Here is a 27,688-nt window from a genome sequence, read left to right as displayed (position 1 = left end):
GATAGCATCAGCATTCATAACACTGTGACGTTGAGTGACTGTCATTGTAACTTCAATATATTGCAGGTACAGCATTAGGCCTCAGTTATCAAACTGTGATTGTTTCTGTATTTTATCTGGTCTTTCAGGATGGCTGAGCTGACAACGGTGCTTTCAGTAACCAGTGAGAGGAGCTCCACTGCTAAAAGCTACGGATTCAGTCAGTGTAGTGATAATTCAGTGTAGTCTGTTGAGCCACTTACGTTGTAGCAGACATTCAAACAAACCAAAGGTGTTGTATTTCCATTGGTTAGTCTCACAGATGCTAACATCCACATTTACAACAGCCCTGATAGCCCTGACAAGAAAATGTATAAAAAACATGTCTGATTGGTACCAGTATTTATGAATGGGCCCTTCAGTAGTACATAGAAGGACTAGGTATTGTACCTCAACAACAACAGACTCTCCAGTGCTGACAAATTCAAATAAGTCAAGGGATCAAGAGAGACCGCTCTCTGTTAATGTGCCATTTAAATGCAAAGAGTCATTCTGCCTTCTCTAGTTAGTTTTTCTACTCTGGCCTCGAATCATCAAAGCCAGCAGTGTTCAGGAGAAACCCGGCAGAGTGGGGACAGGCAAGAGGGCACCGGGTGAAGGCAAGAAACCATAAACGGTTTGAAGTTCTGCTCAGCAAATGAGCATCATGTTCAAACCCCAAGAGGGAAGTTTGAAGGCAGAAGAGCCTCAGAAGTCTGCTTTGGCTTTACTTAACTTTTGCTGAGCTCTGTGCATGTCGGACCGCTGCTGGAATAGCATTCATAGCTCAGAGGCAGTTTATGCTGAACCAAAGCTACCATTAATGATGGCCTTTTTTTGTCTGTGAGCCACATGATATTTGCATTCTGTCTCTGTTTGAAATGGCAGTGTTGACTGTTTGAAGAAATCTAAAATCCAAAACACCAGCTGTCTCTTTGCATAGATGACGGTGCTTCTGCTGCTCTTTTAAAATGTGAAAAGTGTTTATTCTTCTAAATACTAGAATGTGTATATATGAAAGGTGATATTCTCCAGTCGAGGTGATAATTACTTTCATTTACCAGACTGGCTGATCTTATGAAGTTCATTTAGGGTAGTGAGATGTGTTTTACTTTGATTTACAGGTGTGGCTAGACCCTCTCAAGCTGAAAGTGATTGTCTGAACAAAATGAGGTAATAAAGCATACTGGTATTAACCGCAGACCAGCTATTGACTCTGTGTGCTTGATTAAACTGTCATTAAATGAACTGACAATCTCTTTTTATTTAGAAGACAATGGGCAAAAGTTATACACATAATGCACAAAATCCATTATTTACAAATGAAACTGTTTTCAAAACTGCACAAGAGCTTCTTTTTTAGCAGTACAACATTCTAATCTAGACCAACCTTTATAGATGTTACCAGGAAGTGATATCGACTTAAAAGTGGTCCATTTTTAGAGGTGTCCTCTGAGAGTCTGATCCCCCACAGCACAAACCTATTCACAATTTCACTATTAAAATAAGAGCTGGAACACTGTCCATCATGCACGGCAATCATGTCTGCTTTCCCACATTGCTCCAGACAGTGAGTTTCAGCATCTCACATACTGCATTACAATACTGACAACCAGGCTGATAGATTCAGAATGAAAAATCATGAAAAAACCCTGCAAAGCTGAAGGGCGTAACATGTTCCTTTTTAGCTGCAATGTTTCATGTCATTGGTATTCCACCGGCTGGTGGGTGCAGATCAATACTATTGAGCTGCTGGTGCCCAATAAACTAAGTTGTTGTCTCAATTGCAGTCTTTTTAGCATCTGTGAAAGAATTTAAAACCCTTGGAAAAATTTGAGGTAAAGTGTTAAGTGTATATTTGCAAAGTTATACGGGTCCTCTCGGAAAACTCCTTGCATTTTCTTGTTGACCTGTAGGATAAACTGGTGGGTTGGACAGACAGATAAAGATAAACAGATAAAGCTGACTTCACACCTCAGATGAACAGTTAAAGTTCCACTCTAACAAAGACAGTGTGTTCACATATAGCATGATCAGCAATCAATTATACTTGTTTCTATTACACATGGATGCCATGTTAGATTGAGAATACATGTGGTAGCTTAGCAAGCAGAATATATTTAACCTCACTAGATTCCATATTAATGCAGGACAGATGAGAATTAATGTTCCGATACCATACTAATATCTAATATAAAGTAGGGTTGAGCAATAAAACAAAAAAAACAGTCAATATCAATATACTGTATGTCACATTATAAATTAAGTCAATACAGTATTTCCGTTTAACTTAAGGATTTCCTTAAGCTTAAAATTCCTTTGTAGTAGATTCAGTCTTTGTTCAAATAATTACACGCAAAAAAATTCATCTTGGGGGTGTAAATTCTTACAAAATTCTGCTGTGTGAAATGTTCTCGGGTGAATCACATTCATCAGTGTAAATTCCTAATTTCTCAGTCTTTGGAAAGACAGATTGATAAAATGAAGACAAAATGAAAACTATTAAACACTGGAAAAGGCAAATAGTAACATAAGGTGTTTTGCTTGGTAGGTTCTCTGATTGCCTCGCTGCTTATTCTTAGGGATGGATCTAAATTCTGCTGTTTGTGACTGTTAGCACTTGCACTCAGTGTACTTTATTGGATAGTTACGCTCTAGTTGTTTGTGAGCAAACGGAGTGACATTATTATTTATTTGGAGTCTTGTGTCTGTCCACTTGGTAAATGTAAGTCCAATATTTCGCTCTGTTTTTGGACTCTACCAACTCTTGAGGTGAATATTTGGCTCTTTAGCTGCTAAACGCTCCACTATGTTCACCAGCTAGTTGCTAAATGTTTGCTGTTGGTGCTGAGCAGGTAGCGTACATTGGGTTTCTCAAGTTTTTTCTCGGAAAATAGTTTTCTGTTCTTTGCATTTAAGGTTTCTGTGACTTTTGAGCTGTCGCTTTCTGTGCTGACACTTGAATTTTAACAAAATAGTGCTCGCCTCTCCAGCCTATCCAATTTTGATGCTAAAACCAGTTGTGTTAAGCTAACTCAACCAACCGTGCCGTGCCTATTTTGGGAAGAGGGCTGTCTGTTCCTAAAGGAGTGTCTAATTGGTTGGTTTGACTCGTTAGAAATAACTTTGTTCCAGGATCACAATGTTTCTCATTTTCTTATCAAGGATATGTTTCTATCAAAATAAGTGATTATGTCATCCTATCATCCAGTCCTATTATACAGTTTTAAAATACTACTCACAGTGATTAAGATGCTGCACAATTTTGTACAAAATAACAGACTACTGAATAAAAAAGGGTTAGAATTAATATGTAGTATATGATCCTAGCTCTAAGGGACAAAAGGAGGATGGAGGTGGAGGATGCCAGAAACCTGTGTAGGAGGGACAGAGCTTATGGTTTATGTATGATCCCCACACAACAGGTTCCTCTAATAAACGGATTTCACAAAGCTATATATCAAATCTTTGTTTCTTATCCAGCAGCATCTGAGAGGAACATCCAAGTTATCTGCGCATGTGCTCATCCTGCCTGAAATCAACCTTCTCTAATGGATGAAAAGAAGATGAAAAGCGGCCTTTGTGGCGCTGCTGGCCCCTGAGGAACACCAGGAAGTGTAATCAGCAATGACCCATGCTAGATTCCACCATCCAGGGAGTTCGTTAACATATCCGGCCTGCCTCAGGGGAGTTGTGCCTGTAACAGCGGAACAAGCACTTGATAACTGAGAATGAATTATGAAATCCCAGACGTCTGGCAGCTCTTTCCATGAATCGCCACAATTTACCAGAACCAGTAGCCTATAACCAGTACTGTTCACACTTGGTTGGTTTCCTCTCAGATGTGTACTTGCACAGCATTTCCTAAGAAAAAAATGTCCGCTTTAAATAAACATATATGTAAAATGTCAGGACAGATTGGAAGCAGGCCGCCTGTGTAGATGCACGACACACTCAAATAGAAAAGCAGCAAGGGACTAAATGTAGGAAAACAAGTTGTCAGTAGGTTGATGATTGGAACAGGGTCCAAGATAATAAGATTGTTTGGCATAAATCACTGAGGAAACCTGGTGAGCACACAGACAGTTCAACATCCATTAACATTCAGCCAGAGTGGAAATAAAGCATGTTCACACCTCCTTGAAGGCACTTGAGTAAGGAACTGCTGGTGAGAGAAGCCAGATTTCACTGTGGGTCAGCAATGTGCATATGTAATCATTATTATTGTACAAGGGTGATGTTGTTTTAAGTATTTGTTGCATCATCTCCTAAACCTACTGCAGTTATTAAGAGGCTGCTGAAATCAGAGTAAGAGTTATGTGTTTGTTTCAGAGGTACAGGACCAGATGGGTGGTATAAAGGAAAACCAAATATACAAAATTATATTAAATTTGATCATACTTTCTCATTCAAGACAATGAGAAGATGTGTCCAAACTTTTGACTGGTACTGTAAGTAGTCATTTTAAGTTGTTTCTGGCCACCAGACAGATGTAAGTCCTATATTCACTCCACTTCCTTTTAGCTCTGTTTTGGTCTCCACCAACTGCTGAGGGCAACATCTGTCTCTTTAGCTGCTAAATACTCCACTATCTTCATAGCCAGTCACTAACTTTGCCTGTCTGCTGTTTGGTTCTTGGTTGGCAGTGTACAGTGCTTTCATCAGAGATTTTTTGCTCTAAATAGTTTCCTGCTGCAGATGGAAACAAGACTGATGAGATTGGAGTAAGCAGCCTAGAAAACCAAAATAATAACTCTCCATAGAGCTTAGGGGAACCGCACAGTTGAGTTACAATTCTCTGAGTTCCTCACACAAGCAATACCTTTTTTTTAAAATTATATTTAGCCATTGTTCTATTGTTAATATAAAAAAAGCTTGATGAGTGTAGATTTAAGATTTGTCTGTTTCAAATGCAAGTGTGTCAACATCTGTCCCTTTCAGTTATGAGTTTAGACTGAGAGACAGAAAGAAAAGCACAATCCTTGTAACTTGTACCTTGCAATTCAACATTCTGCAGCATGTCTATGAACTTCTTTATTCTTTGCACCAAAGGGTATCTTGGGTGATTCTTTTACAAGTGAACAGATTTCAATAAAGGTGCAAAAGCAGCCAAAATAAAGGAATCTATTGGGTCTGGATTTCTCACACCACATTTGGAGGAGATATAGTAAAGACAAATGCATCCCTGTCTGTACTGAAGGACCACATAGTCAAATCTATATTGTGCATATAGCGAGACAAACGCCCAAAACAGTTTATTTGCCAAACAACTTGGCACAAGAGGATGAAGTTCGTAGCCTCCCTGAGGCAACATATCTAACAGCCACCCTGACTCTCTTCTCTAGCTGCATGGCCGAGCAAATGTGTTTTCCTTTGTTTAGCAGCAGAGTTCCCTACTTATAAATCAGAAGTGAGGCAGGAGGCTAAATCCGATCACAAATGCATCTCTTGAGATGCATCCGAGATGCAGTCTGATGGCAAGGTGAGGGAGAGGTGGACTGCAATCAGCCTCAGCTGGGTTTAGACATAATCTGGATATATCTGCATCCCAACAGGGTCAGTCTCATGACCAGATAAAAATCTGTGCTAAACCCTGTCCTCTGATCACCTCTACTGTGATTTGTGTGAAGTTCTCTGTCATACAGAGGGGTGACAAATTGAAGGAAAAACTGGTACAGGTCAGAAATCTGGTGGTTGTGTTATGCTGTGGGGGGCATTTTGCTGGCATGGTTTGGGTCCACTTGTCCTCTTAGAGGGAAGGTCACTGCAAATCAAAACAAAGTTGTTCTGAGTGATCACCTTTATCCTGTGATGAAACATTTCTATTCTGATGGGAGTAGTCTCTTCCAGGATGACAATGCCCCAATTCACAGGGCACGAGGAGTCACTGAATAGTTTGATGAGTATGAAAATTATGCGAATCATATACTTTGGCCTTCACATTCACCAGATCTCAACCCAACTGGACACAACCTAGTTAGACAGCGCTCTTCATCACCATCATCAAATCACCAAATGAGGGAATATCTTTTTGTAGAGTGGTGTTCCTCAGCCTTGGCATTGATTCTACAAGCCTCTGGTACTCTTCCGGAGGGATGAACACCATTCTGAAAATGTTCATCAGAGGATAAAGGTGATCACTAAGGACAACTTTGTATTGATTTGCAGTGACCCTTGCTTCTAAAGGGACAAGTGGACCCAAACCATGCCAGCGAAATGCCTCCCACATCATAACAGAACCACCGGATCCCCTCACTGCAGGGGTCAAGCATTCAGGCCTGTATCAGTTTTTCCTTTAATTTTACATCCGTCTGTAAATGCTAATTTTGTAAACTGTGATACTGCATTCAAGAAACTGACAATTTGAATACTTGAGAATTACTTCACATTTTCTATCATTCACTGCAGTACATGTCTGAAGTGATTAGTACTCACATTAAAGCCACCTACCAGGCCTCAGAAATTCTGTCAAAAACATCTCACTTTTGAAGGTAACTTCACACACTGACAGATATAAGAATAAAGTAGCTCCTTTTACTTTGACTACATAATTATCTCACTTGGATTGCTCTGAAATTATTTTAGACTTATAAGTTGGTAAGTTCTACCTAATAATTGACAGAATGCTGCACACACAGTTGCAGTCAATTTGAAACAAATTTGTTGTCATTAAATGTGTCATTATTTTATTATGAACATTCACAGAGCTCCCGTAATGAACCGTCTGAAAAACAGCAAAGCACATAAAAGCTGCAGCAGGCCCGCTTATCATAGACTGGCGGGTTATTCTGTTTTTGTACCCAAACAGAATTGTTTATAACTCTATTTCTAGGCTAGACGGTAAATATATCCAGACTCCTCATGGAGAATTTCTGGTTCTGGTTTGTTTTTACAAAATATAACCTCACAAATACCTGCTTCAAGAGAATGACTAAGTGAAAAGAGGGAAAGTTTTAGCAAAACTGGATTGATGACTGTTTGGCCATTAGACTGGTTTATTGAGTGCAAATCAACTTTCTCTTGAAAATTACATCTTGGTGGTTGTTCTGCTTTCAGCTGTTCCCTTGGTAAAATGTTCTGTTCTATTAGCATTTCCCCAGGCCATGAGTCATGAAGTCCAAGGGCTCTATTTTCATGTGGTCACATCCTCTCATGCATCTATTTTGTAACTCACTGTGAGCCACAGTGCAGAGAGTCAGGGCATATCACTGGCAGTGCCGCATGATACTGCAATTTTGGCATCAAGTTACCATGTTTGGGTCCTTCAGGGGTCTGCTTCAGACAAACTAGTTTGTAAGAAGTGACATTTGATCATGTTTAAAGGGAAAAGTGTTTATGGCTCTTCTGAACAGCCACACTCAAAGGCAGGGAGGAAAGCCAGTTATCATAGAGAGGGGCAAGACACGGTAATTGTTCAAATGGATTTAAGAGCGCAGAAAGTTGCGTGCGCAATAAAAAAAGAGAGAGCTTAAAAACAGTTCAAAAGCCCACCTACTTTCTCACCTCCACACACCTGGCCAATCACACAGAGAAGTGGGCTTGTTTGTGGGATTGCTGCTTTTGGATAGCTACAAAAATTGTCAGAAGTAGCGTCCTCAGCGTTGAAAAGGTGTCAAGGAAGGGGGTTTCAGATACTGCTCGACCGTACATCAAGCACTTCGGAGTGCATACTGGTCCTTTTCAAATATGTCCCAAAATGTTTAAAATTTAAAAAAGAGACATCACCCGCTTTTGTACGCATACTCACACCATCAATGTACCATCAGTGCATCATGTTTGGGAGATTAAAAAGCATGATTGGAACCACCGTGATTGGCCATGATTGTTAAGTAGTCAGTAACACAGCCGATGATTATGTTTGATAATGGATCCTTCCACATCCAAACATTATACTGCTTTCCTATGCCGAAAGCTCACTTGAACAGTAGCACCCGAAATGTTTGCTGCCAAAACAATCTGATACTTATTTAGAGTGCCTGAAATAGTCTGTTTAAACAGATGTTCATTTCCACCTGTTTCTTTCCACACGAGAGCTGTCCAATGTGAGCACAACTGGTCTGGAGTGAGCTCCACTGCAACAGGTGCACTGCAGTCAATGTCACATAGACTACAGCAACATTTTCCCAGCTGATCTGGGGCTTTGGGACTGAGTCTAAAGCTGGATTTCATGCTACCAGACCACCTACAGCATGTTGTCCATTCAGATTAATCAGTTCTGACAGTGCACACATTGAAACCTACCTCGTAGAAGATCTGGGGTCGGGTGTGGCCAATTGTAGGTCCTGATCAGCTGCCAGTCAAAGTCGTCCTCTTGGCCCTGTCGGTATTCACACAAGCCAGGGTCTGAATCCTCATCAAAGGTACAGCCAGCTACAGAGAGAAAAGAGCAAAGTTTGTTACAAAGAGGCGACACAGAACACTGCATAAAACTTGTAACTATCAGTGAACTTTTTTTGTTACCAGGGGAAGGATCACATAAGAGTCCCTATTAGAGAAACACCAGAGAAATGATTGCTGTGTTACATCACCACAGGCTCACTGTAAATGTGTTAATACATCAAGTCCTGGAGAATCTTTGCAGCTATAAACTAAATTACAGCTAATGGTTGGCACCGGGTGGTCAGCATGGACTGCCTATCTCATCTATTCCCTCAAAATCTACCGCCATTTGGTGCAATTAGCCCTGTGGTGTGAAAATGACACACCAGCCACAGGTCACCCAGATAGCCAGAAATAATGGACAGCAGTGCCAGAGCAGGGAAGGGGGTTCTTCAGCTGATGGAGGACAACAACAGCCTTGCTCTCGGCCTGTGAAGGTGACCCAACCCTGTCTGGCCTCTAATGGTTACATTCACTATTCTGCCATTATCACAAAAACTATAGGCTTTTAAAGCCACCAGCTCAGTTGTCAACCTGGGGGGAAAATATGGTGTGTTCTTGTTTAATTGGTCAGAAAACACAGGTGCACTTCAGAAAATCTAAAAATGAATAGTCTGGACATGGGAGGACCAATCTGTGGTCACACATGGCTGTGTGCCATATGTTTTACTTGGCTTCATCCATAGAGTGATGTGACCCATAGATACACATGGTTTGGACACAATATGACTTTTAGAGCTGCAACTAAGGATTATTTTTGTCATTGGTTAATTTTCAGATGAATCCATCAACTATTCATTCATAAATTGTCCCATCCCAAGGACCTATCACAATTTCCCAGGGTCCTATTCAAAGTGAACCAAACCAAAATTTAATTCAGAGAAATATTCATATTCAAAAGAGTACTTCACTGATTTTGCATTGCACTCTTATAACACTGTTGGACTTCACAAAGAGTAAATTAAAACCCACAACGCAACTCTACCATCAACAGCTTGGTTGGATATTCAGTTATGCAATGCATCAAGCAGAGATGAGGAGCAGCTACAGAGGACTGGTAACCTTACTTCTTTCTAACTCTACACCCCCAGATTGTTTTCATCTGAAAAGTGAGGTCACTTGAGTCAACCGATGCTGACTCAAGTGACATCACTTGAGGCAATTTATCATATTTCACACAGCTCCCTCTGGAGCCACAGAAAACTTTTTTTTTTTTTTTTTACATACAGTACTCCCTAATACCTCTTTAAGAAGCTGGAACCAATACAATGATTCAATTATCAAAATTGATCATCTACAGTTTAGAAATAACTATCTCCAGCCATTGGTTAAATCAATTATAATAACACTGTACACATGAGAGTAATTGGAATATGGCAGCATTGCTAAAATAGTTCCAACAGAGCAACAAACACAAGCAGTCAGTGGTGTATCTGTAATGAAAAACAAATGATAACACTTAAATTACAACCCACACTTCCTGATAGTATCCCCCAAAGCTTACAGCTCAACTTCCTACCATACTTGCTTTTGTGGGGCACACTCATGTTTTTACTGCGCTATAATGTCACATTATTAGTGAAATTACCAATGTGCTAACTTTTAGTTTTACGTCCAAAAAGTGCTAGCTAACTTGGCTAAACTCTTAAATGAATGGCTAAAATGTTATTACAACCGACAGAAAGGATGGCACACACAGCAAAATAAAACCCAACTTCTAATGAACTTTTGATTCCCTTTAACTGCTCCAGCACAAGCTGGAAAAGCTGAAATCAATCTGACCATTCCTTCTGCAGAACCAAATGAGTCTCCTCAGGTTAAAAGAAGGGTGATTTGTACAGATCCACCAGCCCAGAGAATAGCATGGGACCTGCTGCCAAAGGGTTGCTCAGGAATAATGGTGTGGGATGCGGGGGGCTGCTCATTTATAAGACATACAGTGCAGCACGGTCCTGTCACGAATCCGCTGAACTGGCCATTGCTCAGTCTGGCCCTGGTTTGGACGACAGGCCTAACGGTCTTCGTTCTTACTCCAAACACCCTGAGCCCACTGCAGTCCCAGGACCCTCTTCACTTACAGATCGTATTAAGGCTTGGCAGCAGTACTACTTGTGTTAAAGAGCTACTCTGACTCCATGCCAGCTTCTACTTAATAGTATCCCGTCTGGCTTACTCCCCCAGTGTTGCTTTTTGTGTTTTGTTTAGAAGCTCCATCTGTTTTCTTTATTAATGTATAAGTTTGGAGTAAAAAAATACTGTATGTTGCAATAAGCCACTAAGACTGCTAATTTTGGACCAACCCTTTTGTCGTTCTCGCTGACAAACAAATATCATCACTCCACCACCAGTGAACCTCCCCACCGCCCCGGCCCTCTTCCCTTCTGCCTGGAGCCAAGCAAGTGTTTCCGGGTGTGTAAGCAGATCAGAGTTTTAATTGCCTCCTGTGTGAGGGCTGCTTGTTGTGTTGCGCTGTGCCCGGTTATCTGAGGATGAGGGCTGAGTAGTGGAGCAGGCCCCGCAGTGAAGGCCTGCCTTTCATCGAGAGCCCTCCAGCTCCAGGAAGAAATGTCACCATCAGACACGTTCCACTGATTCCCCTCATTAAGACTCATCCTTCCCAGCCTCCTTTGCTTTTAGCGCACACGTTCCTCTCAGTGCCCAAATGAGCTACTCTGGCAGCAGGAGGGCGAGCCCATGTAATTAGAAAAGCCATGTGCATTCTGGTGAATTCTTACTGATGTTTGTGTGTGTGTGTGTGTGTATTTCTTTGAATGTGTGCCTGAGAAATGTGTGGTTAGTTGAGGTTGTTCACTGTTTTGATGTTTACTTAAAAATGAACATAATTATAATGAATGTGTCCGTGTCACACAGGCTAAAGTTGTAACTGTGGGGATGCATTATTTGTGTTCATCACTGCGACACGGAATCTGGCCAACGTGGGACCGAGATTGCTCAGATTTCCACATAACAATAAATTTAATGTGAGAGCAAGCAGCTTTTAGAATGCTAACTGCTTATCAGAAGCGATAGCACGGCACAGTCCCAGAGCGATGCAGCACCATGCAGAGCAGCAATAACAGCTAGAGACGTGGACAGCGGGGCCCGAGATAACTTTAGTGAGTCACCGTCACAGCTGACACGTTTCCCAGGAGGAGAACAAAGAGGAAGAAATAAACGAGGACAAGGCCCCTTCCTCTTTGAAAGGTAGGAGGTAATTTGCCAAACAATACCTGAGCTTGTTGTAAGATACCATGACTGGAATGTGTTATCTATGTTTCGCTTGTCCTCCTGTCTCAATCTCAACACATTCTAGGCTCTGGCAAAGAAAAACATATTTAGAGAAGAAGAAGTAAGAAGTTACAGTGAGACTTTTTCTGTTCCTCGGCTGACAGATCCCCACCTACCTTGTTCTTTCCTACTGTTATACCCCTGTTAAACCACATATTAACTTGTTATCCATATCCAACGCCAGAGGTTCATTTCCTTTATTTCACTTTATTGCTCTCTTCCTAAGTTGGTTACAGTGTTTTCATCAGATTCCACGTAATCAAGCGATAAAATGTTTTTCTTATTACTAATTTTACATGAGACTGCTTATCAGGGAAATCCCTGCCAGTGAGCTGTGTGGGGATTTTACTCAACAGCCGGCAAAGCCCGCAAGAGACGGCTAAGAATCTCATTAATAGGGTTTTCAGTGATGGTCTAAATACGGTTTTAGAGGCTTCCCAATGACATGTCAGAATTCTGAGGGGAAACCCCAATATTAGTAATTTCTCTGACTTTTAAAAAAAAAATTTATTCGAAATGGTCAAATTTGACCATATTAAATATCAGCATTTCCTTCTCTATCTTAACTGTAATGAAATTTGCTTCGAGCCGAGGCATAAAATATTTGAACAATTTCATAAAATGTCCACTTCACCTCTGCTTTAAGCCATTGAAGCACTGGTTCACCCAAACTGCTTTTTTAGTATAGTATTCTCTTGTCAGTCTCTTGTCTAGAGTCCTTGCTGTCCACAAAAAAAGCTAGCAAATAGAACTTGAGTCATGACGATTTTATAACACTGCCTTTTCCAAGGTTAAATAAGAATGTTCACCGTCTACCTTCACCTCCATTGTATTGGGATGGAGATTTACAGTACCAGTCAAAACTTTAGACACACTTTCTCACTCAAGGGAATGGGAAGGGGTATCCAAAGTTTTGACTAGTACCATTAATCTCAGAGATCTAACAAATAAAACCATCTGCATGGCTAGATACCACTAGTAAAATATGTTCTGTTTTTGCAACTTGGTCGAACCGACCCTTTAAGAGATGCCTTTCGTAACCAGTCAGTAGCCTAATAGCTTCTAGTATCCATAGAAGGCATTAATTGAATCCTATTAGTAGTGTTTGTGCAGGATCAAAGTCAGGAAGTAGCAGGAGGAGCATAACTCTGCTGCACAGAGAGCCTGTGAGGCAGTTATAAGAGGCCCTAGAGGGTGATTAATGGGAGAAGGTGCAGACCAGCCTGAAGTGCTTGTGATGGACCCCGGATAAGAGTGTCCAACCTAGCTCGCTTCTACAGTGAACACCATGACCCTGACTAATAGTCCGCACAGCAGGCACATCATGTACGTTGTGATGGAGAGGGAGGAAAACAGAGGCCTCTTACATAGCATTTATTCTGGAGAGGGAGAAATAAATTAGAGGGCAAACCAGTCTCACATCAGAATTTGTAAAATAGACAGTGCAAAACATCAAAACTAAAATTGTGAGATTTTTTTTTTTTTCTGCGTCCACATCACATGACTGTCAAGTTTCTGTCTGCGAAAACAAGTGCGTTTTGATAACATTTCTAGCGAGAAATGTGCATTTTACTGTCATAATCTTTGTTCAGTGAATGTATACGATGTTTAGTTTATCAGTTATTATGAAGATTTTTCAGGCTTTCTATTGTTGCTATGGTGGTTGCTATGGATGCTGCTATTGCTGAAACCACGTACTTGCATGTTGTTTGAAGCATTGTCTTTGCATTGCGTAGTTATCTGAGCTGTTTTCTTATTTGTGTTGTTTCATGTAACTGTTTGATGATGTTCTTTCAATAAAAAGCGTAGACTTAGAGCGCACCAGGGATGCACTGAATTTAAAATCCAGAATTTGAAGCTTTGTGATCGGATCTATCCGGAAGTATTTTCCTCACTGTCATTATGTTAAGGTTTTCTTTTAATGATATCTTTAACATTTTTCAACAAAAAAAAAAACACAAAAGTGTCCTTGACTCAACGATATGATAAAAGGAATGTCAGCCTTTTTTCTTTTTCTTTTTATTCCACAGACAGAAACTTGACAGTCACATGACTGTGGATGCGGGCCAATAGAAAAGAATAGGCAAAAAAAAAAAAAAAAAAAAGTAGTCACAATTTTAGAGCCATACATTTTGTGTTGTGGACCAATGTAGCTATTATACATTTTGATGTGAGACTGGGTTGTAGAGGGGCGGGACAGAAACCGTGGGCTGGGTGAAGAGCCCTTGAACAGAAGAAGTACAGAGAAAGAGCAAAGCCAAAGAGGGCGGGGATAATGAGAACAAGCAAGAGCATGTTTTACAAGAGGATTCATGGAAAACAGGATTTTTTTTGTTGTTATTGTTGCTGTTGTCTCCCAAAGCTATACAGTATAAAACGCCAAGAGGTAATCAAAGAAGTCTGGGATGGGGATGTTTTTTATTGATCACACTATTGCAGTTCTCAGATGGGTTTAAATCATCTATACACAGATTTAACAAGGACACTCATTTGCAATTACTCTTACAAGGATAACAGTGATTATATAGTGAAGGGCAGAGTGGTGACTGATTCTCACAAATATAAATCTCAGCCAGAACAAATGCTGTATGGAGGGCTGCCAGTCTGAGAGATTGCCTTTCGCTGCTCATTTGGAGGATATGAACCGTAAATGCTACTGAAACCTCCTTTAAAAAAGAGACCATTGAACTTCCTCTCTCACGATCAAGTTCATCACTGCTCTTTTTTCTCGTGTTTCAAGGAAAAAGACTTATTTTTTGCTTTGATTTAAGCTCAGAAATTTCATTTCTCTTGCATCTGAATGATTATTTTTCTATGCCTTAGACATGAGCACCATTCTTGTGACTAATGTTCCCTTTATGAAAAAATCGGGACTAAAATTTGACTGGGTAAACCTGACCAAAAATCTCATCCTGTGCTGATGAGGCAGCTCTATCTTGTCATTTCCCATTGCATTAAAGCAAATTCCTCAGGCAAACCACCTAATATTGTTTAACCAACAGCGGCGCTCGGATGGCACTCCTTTAATCAGAGCCTCTCAGATACAGCGGCTCTGTTGGGACTGAGGATCCAGGATGTTCTGCCGCTTCTCTTGTTTGGTTTGAGATAAAGCTCAGCTGCTGCGTGATTTGCATTTAAGCGTTTGCAGGCAATGCATCAGACCTGACAAGTTTACTTACAGAGGGGGTAGGGAGACGAAGGAGGGACGGGGACGAGAGAGATGCAGCTGTACAGCTCATCAATACTGATCCGGCAGAAGAACCATCCCAACAGCACTTCTTCATAGACCATTAATAACGCCCGGCGCATTTTCAGAAACCTTACCAATGAGGAGGGGAAGTAAAGAGAGGGAGAGGAAGCTGAGTGAAGAAGAGGAATAGGTGAAGGACTGGAGTATGATAGTTTTATTAAAGAGGAACAACATCCCTGGTAGACTGAGTTCAGTCAATATAGGTTTGTGATTGACAACATCAAAATAAATGTTTTACAATATTTGGATGTCTATAAAGATTGACCTTTTTCATGCCATAAAAATATTCTGTGAGTTTTATTCTTTGCCACTTTGGAACCTACACCTTTATTATAACAACTACAGGTGAAACAAGACACCAGGGGCCAGATGTATAAATATGTAGACACACACAAACACCATTTTCTACACATTAAAGGTGCCTTGTGCTGCTTTCTTGTAAACAAACAAAACTTATGTTTACATTGTGTGTATCTTGAAGTCGAAGAAACATGTTTAATTCATTTCCTTTTTCAAAGTGAATTTAAAAAAATATTTCAAATCCTGAACTGTTGGTGCATCACTATGTTTTTTGTCACATGACTGCCAACAGCTCCATAGCTCTATAGCACTACTAGTGGTCAAAAACTTGATAGGGTGCCTTTAACTAGTACTTAAAAAAAAGAAAGTGATGCGACAATGTGCGCACATCAAGCTTACCACGCATACTTTGTGTGTGTACTCTTGGTTCTAGAGTGAGCTGAGTGTGATATAGTGCAGTGGAAATGAAATGTGTTTGTTTGTTTTGTCATTTTCATAGATAGATAGTCCATGATTTTTGCAGTGTACACATGTACACATATACCAAAGGCACATTTATAAACATAATAACTTTTTCACTTCTGTGCAATGATATATGTTTTTTCTTTTATGTATTAGTGTTCTTTTTATTTTATACATCACTGTGAGGTCTGTTTCCATATCAGTGCTACAAAATAAATGACTCACTCAATGTAAGTTACATAACTTCAACCCATATATCCCAGACCAGCACATTAACAGTAAAAACCCACTAAAACCATCTCTCAGCCAGTGGTTGATAGAACTGTCAAGCTCATTATTTATGGAGAAAAATATACTTGCAATAACAGAGAAGTGCATTTATATAGAATGTAATTATATATAATGTAATGGAGGATTACCAACCAAAAAAGTGCATTATAACTGCATTATTCATTTTCATGTGTTTAATCATTTTTTGTGAATATATTTGATTTTATTTCTTTATTTTTTAGGATTTTCTGACTGTAGTTTTGCAGGCTTGCTGATATTTGATGATGATGGACTGAACTGACTGATCACTGCTGATAATGGTTTACGGCTACATGTTATGAATTAATGATCATACCAGTGCAGTAAGTAGCCACCATGGTGCATAAGAAGAACATCACAAATGCAACATGGACCTCCTGTTTGCAGTTCTTTTCATTCACAGATCCAAAGACTGGTGGAACAGGCAGAGCTATTGATATGCAAACAAGCAAAGGTGTGTGTCCTTGGATGCGACTGAGATTTATAAAACAGAACTATTATCATACACAGCTTTATGAATCTGAAACAAAGAGTGCAACATCCATTTTTTTCTACTCAGAAACAAGAGTTGAATGCATCTGGCCTGAGATGTTAGATTAGCGTATCAAAGGGCTGATGCATCAGTCTAAAAGCAATGTAAAACTCAATCACGAGATGAAACCATACATGATAGAGAACAGTGCGCTTGATTTTATTGAGACTGCCAACTGTGATACCCTGCTTGAGTAAACAGACTGTGTATGTTGGGAGAGATTGATCAAAATGTACTTGGAGGAGCTACAGCTGCAATCATTTATCATCATTTATCATGATATGGGGATTTGACTGGGGATATCCAAGCATGTTATGACTGATGGGCTGAACCACTGCGCTCTTGTGACCTTTACAAGACAGTAAATGTAGAGGAAATGGTCCGGGAATGGCTATATGGCTGTCCAGCCTCACTTCATCCTCATTTAATGGTACTTATGTGTGGGTTTGTCTCCTCTAAGCCGCCCCTGTGTTTCTTATGCACACCCCTCTTTCTATACTCCTCCTATCCCTTCCTATTTTAGCTTTCTCGCACCATCTTGATCAAACCTATCCTACTCTGATTCACCGGACTGGGCAGAGGCCACTATGAACACACGAAGCGGCGAAATGGTAAAAATCTAATTTCCCTCTAACTGCATGCTGCACTTTTTGTACTCAGGCTGTGAGCGGATGGCAAGATTGGCACTGCAGGGCATATGCTGTTGTCTGAAATTGTTTCATTACTGGTCCATGATGGTTCCAGTCCCTAAACGCAACTCAAGAAAATCTCAGCAGCCAGGGCTGTCTAAGGCCAACGCTGTCTTTGGCCAATAATACTCGTAAAGATCTCTCAATATCTTTGTAATGGATAGATTTTTTTTTTCTAGCACACAGGAAGCACAGTCCACCTGTAGGGGTTGAAAGGGTTGCTAAATGAGTTGCACCAGATATGAATTTGCTACAGTTCTAATGTGTTTTAAATTGAACTACTTTCCTGTCCAAAAAAAGAAGAAAATCAGTGTTTCTACAGTTTTGTTTCTGAAGTATCCGTCTAAACTGACCTGACAGTGCCGCACAGATGAACTGGCCCATGTACAACGAGATTAAAAGGGTGACTGCATGATATACCAGCAAGCAGGACAGAAAAACATAGATACCAGCAGAGAAAGAAGGTTGTTGTCTGCTAAAAGATTTACTTCACCCTTCCTCAGTGTGCTGTATAAATTCTCTCCCAGCGGTTTGTTTAGCTAGAAAAGAGTTACAAAGCACCCAGTGCGGACAAAGCAGATACTTTTCATTAGGGCAGACTCTCTCCTTTCATTTCTCATTTAATCTTTCCACCACCACCACAACCACCCACCCACCCCCCCTCCCCTGCACCCCAACCCCAACCCCACCTCCACAGAGACATCAATTACAGAGCTCCATCTCCCGCAATCTGAAGCAGCGCTCTAAAACCTATCGAAACTGCTTAGCCAGTTAATGCTATTGTTAGAGGTGTCATGAGGAGAGGGGCGCATGAATAGAGGTTGATGAATAAAAACAGACCTTGTCCGATGAGGCTCAAATCTCACTAATTAAGAAGATGGGAGAGTTTTTTCTTCAGCACCTGCATTACGGCACTGCGTCTTCTCCACTGATGGAGAAAGGGAGGAAAATGACACAGACACTCAACTACTGTTACATATGAAAATTTAATCAAGAGTGCTGGAGGAGACGCTCTTTTTTTTTTTTTTTTTCCCTCATGTGGTTTAAGTGGTTATGTCAAGTCTTTTTTGTCCCCTGCAACAGAGGAATATTCATTTCAGGACTGACCTAAATGCATTAGTTGAAAGTTTAGCGGTGATGCATTCATATTGGAAATTATTACCGTCTCCACGCCTACATCCTTCCTCGCCAATTAGAAGCTACATATTAACGACAGGTCTTTAAAAGTTTGATCATTTTCTAAGAAGTTGTCGGTTCTAAAATCTTAAAATACCACAGCCTCAGAAATAGCCCGCATCTACGAACTGGATGTTATTTGCACTTATGGTAATGCCGTGCATGGATTTACACAACATGCATGATTGCATGATGTCACGACAACCAACCGCCCGTCGGCTTTTGATGTCGATTTCCATACAATCAAATGATAAAAATAAATGCTTGGAATGGCTGAGGGCAGACTGAACTCAGTCATGTGAAGCCACAAACAAGGGACCAGCTCTACTGCGGCAAGACTGATTGTGATGCTTGTTTATTGGCCTCTTTTTCTTATTTATTCTGAGTGCAGAATATATAATGTGCTCAGTCTCGATATTCACCGAGGGTGGTCAGGCCACAAAACAGGACACTCAGTAATCCTCTGTAAGTATTTTTTAATTATCTATTTTTACATAGTATATACAAAAAAAAAAAAGACTAAAGAAAGAAAAAAATGACCAAGGGGAAAAGGAACGTGCCCAGAATACAGAGCGATGAGATGCAGGGATTCAGATGACAACCTCCCTCCCCTCCTCTGTCCTCATAGCTCCACTGGGTGTTACAGGCAGCTGCAGGTCTGTGACCTCCATTACTGAGACAGAGCCCTGACTGCACACATCCCTATCCCAACAGGCACATGGCTAGACAATACACTTTTTTTTTTTTTTTTAAAACACACCTCCCCATTTAAGCAAACAGTACACTCCTCCGAGTAATTTCCAAGACCAAGACTGTTAAATTTTCGGAGAGAGAGAACACTGGTTCACCATCTGAAAAATGATTCCACTAATACGATATGTTTTATAGAGAACAGAATGTGTGGACTAGCACTGCATATCAAAAACCCTGTTTTGGTACCGACCATGTGTACAGCACGATGTTTTGAAAATTGCCAATGAATGTCTGCTGTGATTCATAATCTTGTCCCATTATTCTTTGATCAGATTTAGATGAAAATTTGGCCAATTTTGGACTATTTTATCCAGGCAGAGAAAAAACACATAATAAAACAAAACATGAAAAACCACATGAACACAAGAAAAAAAGGGCTTTAGTACGTAAGTATCAACTTGATTTCATTACTAGACTTTTTAGGAAGGCGTTGATATCAGTATGTGAGATATATAAAGTCTGATGATGATATATTCACAATTTTTCATAAGAATCCCTCAAATCTGGTCAAGATTGTGATCTAGATATGTATTTTACAGTTGCAAAATGAACTCTTTCTCTCCAGTGGATAAAATATGTAATATCTACACTGTAAGTCACTGCAATTTTGTTTTACCTCTCATGTCGACGCATGTGCGATACATCTCTGAAGAGCTTATATCAGCCAGGTTTCATATCAGCTGTAGAATCAAAAAAACTGTGATTCCAAAGCCCTAGTGTGCAGTTCTGGTGCAGTATGCAATTATGCTGTTATGGTGTCATCGTAGAAGGATCTGTGTCAGACATTTCCAGCACCGTGTTGCATCTAGGCCAAAGAGTTCAGGCTCCTCTGCAGGCAGAACACAGTACCACCTGGCACTGTAGCTAGGTTTAATATACCGAGCATATGCAGAAATGCTGCCATCCTGAAAGCCAACTGTTCCAAAAGTTAAACGAAAAACACGAGCCCCAAAAAGCAGCTGTTACCGCCATAGAGCGCACACACACACACACATACACTCACTCATTTGCACACACAAACAATATGCAAAACTCACATAACAGGGCGCCATAACAACAGCGATGAGGAGCCTCTTTTTGAAAGAGATCAGCGCTGCTCGGAGAGAGTCGCACTGTCTTTGCTTCGACTTAATTACAGCTCACACCTCCCCTCTCACTCTGCAGAGGAGAGAAGAGAGGGCTTTGATTCAGATGCCCTGTGGAACACTTGATCCTTTCCTTCCTGTGGCATCATTTACTCCCTTTTTCTAAGCCTGTTCTGTTCTTCTGCTCTCACTTTTTATTCTTTACCCCACATCACCGAGGAAGTGTTGTGCTGAGGATGCGTCAAGCCTCTTTCTAGTAGCGGCAGAAGGTTACAACATTCAGCTGAAGATGTAAGAAGAGTAAGACATGGAAATACAGAGTCACACAAAGTAGTATTCAGTAACAAGAGGCTTTACATGACATTATAAGCAGCACTTGCTTTCGCACCATATACATTTAAATGAGCACTCGTAATAAGAGGCTTAGCTGTGGGAGTTCTGTCCGTTATTATGATAAAGAAATATTACCCAAATGTCCAAAATGCAGACATAATTGCTCCTCAATCTTTTAGTAGAATTTTGTGAGCTGCTTAATTTCAGCACACGGGGAAATAATGCCTGCAGTTATTTAGAGTAACCTCAATTTCTGGGAAGAAAGGAAGGAAGGCAGGAAGGGAGGGGGAGGGAGGGGAAGAAAAGGAGGAAAGAAAGTAGAAATGAAAAGTGTTCTTTCTTTTCAAAAAGCCTCTAAACGCTCCTCTTTATACAGCTGGCTCCACACAAAGCATGAAGTTTGAGGCCAATAACCGCAAATGAATAGAGTACATTTATGCTTTTTGCATGAATATTCATACACCTCATATTCATAACAAGCTATACAATCTGTGACTGTTGAGTTAAATGGGGAAAAACAGTGTTGCTGAATCGAGCTATTGTGTGAGGATATGTGTTTCCTTCAGCCTGCTGAACAGAAGCCACTATGGTTACAAGTGACAATAATAATGGTAATGGGATAATGGTAAATTTAGTGCAACAATAGCACAATTAGTAAAGTGACTCAGTAACATATAGCAATGTCTATCTATACTTTGCTATCATTAGCTAACATTAGCCACTGCTAATACCAGACCTAGCTAACATTAGCCACTGCTCATACCAGATTTAGCTAACATTAGCCACTGCTCATACCAGACCTAGCTAACATTAGCCACTGCTCATACCAGATTTAGCTAACATTAGCCACTGATCATACCAGACCAAGACAGTTTGTATGGATGGAAGTGAATTGAGTAAAAAAGCAATTTATTGGTTCTACTTTTTATTTGTAAGAGAAGAGATTTTACTGAGATGAAGAAGAAGGTGTCTTGAAAAACAACAGCCTCACGTAGCAACTCAGGAGAAGTTGAAAGGTCAGGGCTTTTAAAATGAACAGCACAGGGAAGGTCAGGCTGGGTTACATATCTACCAGGCATTCTGTTATCCAACCTGCTAGCCATCAGCTATCGGCTACAAGTCCTATAGGGAAAGAAGGACGTGTTTAAAATAAAACAGTCCCCTGATATTTCTGCAGAACAGCAACACCGAGAATGACAAATGGTCAGGATCCTTGTGGACATCCATTCCAAAACCAGGAAAAATAAAACATCCCGCTTTCAAAGGTCTGAGGGTTGAGTGACCGAATGCAATTTCAACAAACTGGAAAATATCAAATCCACTGTAGCAGGGTTGTAGCAGCTGATGTAATAACTGCCAGATAAGACAATATTTCATCAGAATGTAATACAGCGACTGCTGGCGTGTGCTGGCGAGACTCGGTATAAAGGCTTCTAAACGTTTGTCTCAACACAACGGAGGTGACGGGGTTCATCGCTATGCCATTTCTGTCACAGATCAGATCATTTACCGCTTATGTAGCTCTGTGGAAACCCATAAAAATAACTTCTTAGAGAACTAATAGCTCATCTTACACACTAACAAACATATGTAGTAGAAGCCGCTTCTGCTTTGCTTTGCTTTTTCACAGATGTGTATTCATTTCGAAACATCTATTTAAACCTGTTTACATGAAAATATTCTACACAGATGCTACAAGATCCTCAGATTCAGGTATCTGTTCATCCAGTCTGCCAGCCATGGTGCCTCAGCAGTTAATTTCACTGTGGATACATCTAGAAATTAATAGAATGTAGGCTACAGTATTACAATCTTGCATCCACTTTGTCACAAATTTCAGGAGAAATATTGTTTTCAATTCATGTTTTGGCAAGAACAACAAAGAAAAACACCCGTGCCCATACAAACCCATGCTGTCACAATGAATTGCACAGAAAGTGAAATTGAGAAATTATTATTTGTATCACGTTCGGAAGGAAAATAAAAACACAAGGCCCTCTGATCCCTCTAGTATCTTTTCATAAAAAGCAACACATCCCATTATGTTGGTATACATGGGTGTGGTGTGCGTGTGCTGTTTAATAACCTCAATGCATTATTTCTGGGTATTAAAGGCCTTGAAATTCACAAAGAAAACTAGCCGATAATTGGTGTTGCTAAGTATAAAAGAATCAAATTAACTTAGATGTTAATTAGGGGCAGATTTATCAGAATCTTACAAAATGAGACTCATTTTAGTTAAATTACTCAACTCTCTTTTTCCCTTCTAGACAGTGTTACAAACATTCCTTTTGGCGCTTCACAGATTACAACCCTTCACCAGACAACAGTAAAGCAACTACGTATATGTAACAGCTGAGCCCGGCATGGACAGCAGCTCATGAGATACTGTACCAAAAAACAAGTGTGACTAAGGAGGCGAGACGAGTGTGTCTGACATATAGGTTCTGTGGCGGGGGGCCTATAATTACCGCAGCCAGGGGGGCCTGCTCCACTTGCACTCTTGTGTTCAGTGGGCTGGTCTTGACACCTTCACAAGGGAAACCGCGACGGCAACGACAATGTCAACCCTGCCCCCCCCCCCCCCCCCCCCCCCCCCCCAACGCACCGCGTCGCCCGGGCCCGATGGCGGTTGATAACCTCCTTCACAGGGCAGTATAAGCTGATAATTAGGTGCTTAGCCGTGGTCATACAAAAGTGCAGATCTGATATGCAAGTCTGTTGAGTCACTGGGGAGGAGTTAAAAAACTGTAGAGCAAGGGTAAGAATTACAAGGGCTGGGAATTTGTGCTGCATATTAATAGTAGCCAATATAAAGGCCAGTGCCCACAGTCCACATGGCCATCTGGGCTGAGTTAGAGAGCAACTGGGACTCTGTCGAGGTTAACTAGAGCCTGTGTGAATGTGCGTGCATGTTTATGACAGTCTGTGTACACCAGCGTGTGTACGGGCACGCAGCGGTACATCCACACGGGAATATGTGCAGGCATGCGCAGAAGCTTACCGCATGTGTCTGTCTTCGGAGCATTAAGCAAGGAATGAAAGTTTATGATGTGGTAATATCCATTATGACACTTAAGCCGCTGTTCAGATAATATTTTAAAGCTCTCTATCCATCACTGGACCACTGAGGCCCCCCCTGACAGCCTGGATCCCATCCTCATTTAGTGTTCACACTCTCTCAAACACCTGCCAATATTTTACAAGGAGCAGCATCCAGGCTGGGTCGCAGAGCAAACACATCGGTTTGTTCTTCATTAAGTACCACTTGGCATCTGGCCTTTTTAACACGAGATACACCCCACCGACCTGCTCCAAGAACAACTCTAAACAGAAGGAAATAAAGTGTAACCTTAAACTGATATTCAATCTAGACACGTTAAAAGAGTCAACCTGTATAGCCTTTGGTTCCACGGTCAAGTGTGTGAGAATATGTGTTTGTAAGTGAGTGCTTGATATGGTTCAGGCTTGTTAAGGACAAAGCAAGTACAATATATTTGATTTAAAGCTGCCAGTAGCCCAAAATTATACTTTTATTTTTTTTGTTAGGGTGAACAAACTAAAATTAGACCTTTATGATACACACAAACTGCTAAAACTTGAACTTAAGTGAAGGTATTTCCAATTAAAATATTAAGAATAACAAAAAAAAACTGTTTAAATAGTCCCACAATTGCACCACACACAATAATATCTGAGCTAACACTGAGATGTATGTGTGTTTGTAGACTGTCCTTTCAAGGTGAGGTAGTGGACATCTTGCCAACACCCAGCCCTCTGCAGGTAGTGTAAGAAAAGATGTGGGGCATCAAATCATCCATATGTCGTCCATTTCTCAGGCTGGCTGTGTCAGCGGGCAGAACACAGAGACTGACCTTCCATTAAATATCCACCCTTAACGGGGGTTCAGATTGGCTTTCACACCTCACGCAGTGTTAACATTATATCAAGCTACCGACTGAGAGAAGAACACACACATTAGCCTTCTAGTGGTAATTATAATTTATGGTGTGTGGAGAGAGTTTTCATTGCGTATGGATGTGCCTGTTTTGACAATGCCAGGGTGGGATTAACCGTCCAGGGGGCCCTGGGGTAAAAATTAGATGTGAACCCATTTGACTCCGCTGCCTCCCCTCAATGCTTTGAGCAGCACAAAGAAAATTCAATCTACTTCCATTGATTTAAGCTTGAATGTCTCCAAAAAATGATTTGGGGTGAACTGACCCTTAAAAAATGATATCATTGAAGATTCTTGGTTTGACCTCCATCACCTGTAGCTACTGATCTAACTTTAATATACAACTGACCTCCTGATTTAATGTTATAATAATCATACATCATGATGCATTACTGAAATAGCTGTGGCACATTAAACATCTGTTTTTTTTTCCAAATCCCATCTCCTGCCTACTAATCCATCTCAATTATGAAACAATGTAATAGCAGTTCTGTCCTTTCCACAGTATTCCAAATCCACCATATGCCCAATCAACAGTGTGCCTCTACTTCATAACGGCTGACAAGGATAGAGATGTGATCCCATTGATTTAACACAATCAGTTCGCATTATGAACTTGAGCCATCACATCTCTTTTTTGTCCCAACTATCCCAACACATGAGCACGTATGAGCAACACCATGTCATCCCATTCCTCCCTCTCCTCCAGTATGAGCATCGGAGAAGCCCCCGGGGGAACTACAGAGCTGGAGGAGCCACGGGCAGATGGCTTCACTCAGACACTGGGTGCATGGAGACGTGTAGAAAGGACCCTTGAAGTCCTGCAGTGCGCTCATGGGTCATAATGACCATCGGCTCTCTGTGTAGCGGAGTGTGTCAGCGAGTGTGTATCATGGCGAGGGGTAGAAGGAGCCAGGAGTCCTGAACCACTGAGGAAATGAGCCGGGGTGAAAGGGAATTGGGGAGCTGTCAATCTGGCCTTGATCCAGGCTTCTTACAAAACTAACCCCAGGGCCTCCCACCACTCCTGCACACCCCTGGGCCCTCTTAATCACCACATGGAGGCACATTACTGATCTTTACATTTTCCTTCAAGAGCAGTTTATTCCCTCGTTTCCCCTTCTTTTCTTCCACGGCTTTCATCTCCGTTATCAGCCGAGCTCTCTCCCTCTGCCTCGGTCTCTCTCTCTCTCTCACATCCCTGAGTGAGTGCGAACGGGAAAAGCAAAGTCAAGCCAGTCAACACATGTATTAGTGTGTGTGTGTGTGTGTGTGTCCACCCTATGAAGACAGCGCTCTATTTGTAAGCGAACACGAGACATGGTAAAGAAGAAACAAGCATGCTTAGAGGAGAGTAGCTTTTGATAATCTTGGAGTGTAATGAAAAAGAGTATTAGCACAAAGTCTCCCAGGGGCTAATCAACCCAAACCCCTTCAGCACTGGTTCTACTGAAGCCATTGACTGCTTTCTTGGCTTCATTCAAAAGCAAATGAATTGGAAAAAGGGTAGTTCTGTAAAGCTGGAGTCTATACAAATAGGCATGAAAAGAGAACAAGGAAGTGTTTACTTTATCAGGCATTCTTCACACCTCTCACATCTGACTGCGCAAGTGAAAATACTTACTTTTATTTTGCTGGAAACGCAGCAGTAACATAATGAGCGGAGTGAGATAAACATGAGCCTCGGGACTGTTCTTTACATATTGGGGATAAATATTCTTTCCCATATCAGGACAATCTGTCTTTTGTAAATTGTTTTCAGAAACAATTGTTAGGTGTTCTTTTCCCTGGGCTCTTATTAAATGACATGAAATGGCAAATCTAATGAGTACAACAGAGAGAGAGAGACTTCAAGCAGGTGTACCTGCTGCAAATGTAAAGGTGCATAAATGTATTCGGGTCTGCAAAAAAAAAATCCAATGCTATTCCAGACATTACAGAGTATTTCCCTCTAGGTTCAGGGCAAAAAAGCAGCATTACTTAGGAATCACTAACTTAACCGGATTTCTTTCCATCTCATCACTGGTGGTTCCAATACACGTATCTTCTCACGTGATGCAATTAAACTCAAAGTACCCTGCATTCATTTTGATTTCAATGAGAACCCAATCCTGTTACTTTCATCCCACGGTCATTTTGTGCAGAGTGCAGCCAGATGAAATGTCGTATGATGAGATTTGCAGACTGCAGCTCTGTGCTCCTCAATGACAAAATGAAGTGGTTGTTTTGACTGGGAAGTGTGCAGGGGGGGGGATTGCTATTTACTTTTCACCGAGAGTCATGTAATTGATATACAGCCTATCACCCCCTGCAGACTAGAGCTAGACCAATAAACTGGTCGGGCCAATATATCAGCTGATATTAACTTATTGCAGCTACGTATATATCTGTATCAGTGTATGTGTCAACTGATAAATAAGAAACTGCAGTAAAGAAATGCCAAAGATACTGTATGTCTGAGGGACGTTTGAAACAGTGTCTTTTCAACTGCTGCTCATACAGACTATAGTGAACACCATAGTGTACCTTGATGTATCCAATTTTTATACTTTAAAATATCTATGCTTGCATTAGCCTCAAAAATCCAATATCAGTCAAGGTATACATTGGTCACATGAAGTTTGTTTTTTAAAGGCTTTTACTGTTTACAGCTCATTGTTAAAATAATCTACCTTTGTGTATAAGTGGTCAAAACGGCTACAACTGACGCTGAGATCTCCTGATTTTAAGCACCTAGTATGGGTCAAGCACTGAAACCAATACAATTCCCATAATGCAACTCAATAGTCTCTTTCATCAGACCTTGCGTGCCTGTTAAACGCCCAGGTCTGATAAAGTTCCAGTTAATAACACAGGCTTTCTGTGGTGAATTGTGAAGTCTTGACTGCACCACTATTATATCATCAGGGGTTATTTGCTCCAACAGAGCCAAAGAACAATTTATGCCACTGTTTTCACAGGCTGAGTATTACTTAACATGACAAGTAAACTGATCCTCTTGTATAAAAATCAGCAGAGTTCCCCTTCAGTGAATATTTCATTTTTTCATAACATGCAAATCAGTCTTTGTCTTACTAGGCTGTGCTGCTACTCATATTACTGATGCTGCTTGAACATCCTGCCACTTTTGTTTCTTTCTAATTGTTGTTTCTACAC

The 27,688-nt window shown here is 40.8% G+C and overlaps 1 protein-coding gene across 2 annotated transcripts in view; it reads right to left on the bottom strand.

The window, feature by feature from the left end:
- Positions 1 to 27,688, bottom strand: part of ptprua (protein tyrosine phosphatase receptor type Ua) — a 207,531-nt gene that overhangs the window by 146,758 nt on the left and 33,085 nt on the right. For both annotated transcript variants that reach the window (XM_044335633.1, XM_044335634.1), the window contains exon 2: positions 8,260 to 8,388. In XM_044335633.1, the coding sequence (XP_044191568.1) occupies positions 8,260 to 8,388 (129 nt within the window). The remainder of the gene's footprint in view (positions 1 to 8,259; positions 8,389 to 27,688) is intronic.

This window comes from Thunnus albacares, chromosome 19, assembly GCF_914725855.1.
Source record: "Thunnus albacares chromosome 19, fThuAlb1.1, whole genome shotgun sequence".
Lineage (NCBI taxonomy): Eukaryota > Metazoa > Chordata > Actinopteri > Scombriformes > Scombridae > Thunnus > Thunnus albacares.
This window is presented reverse-complemented; position numbering and strand designations above follow the sequence as displayed.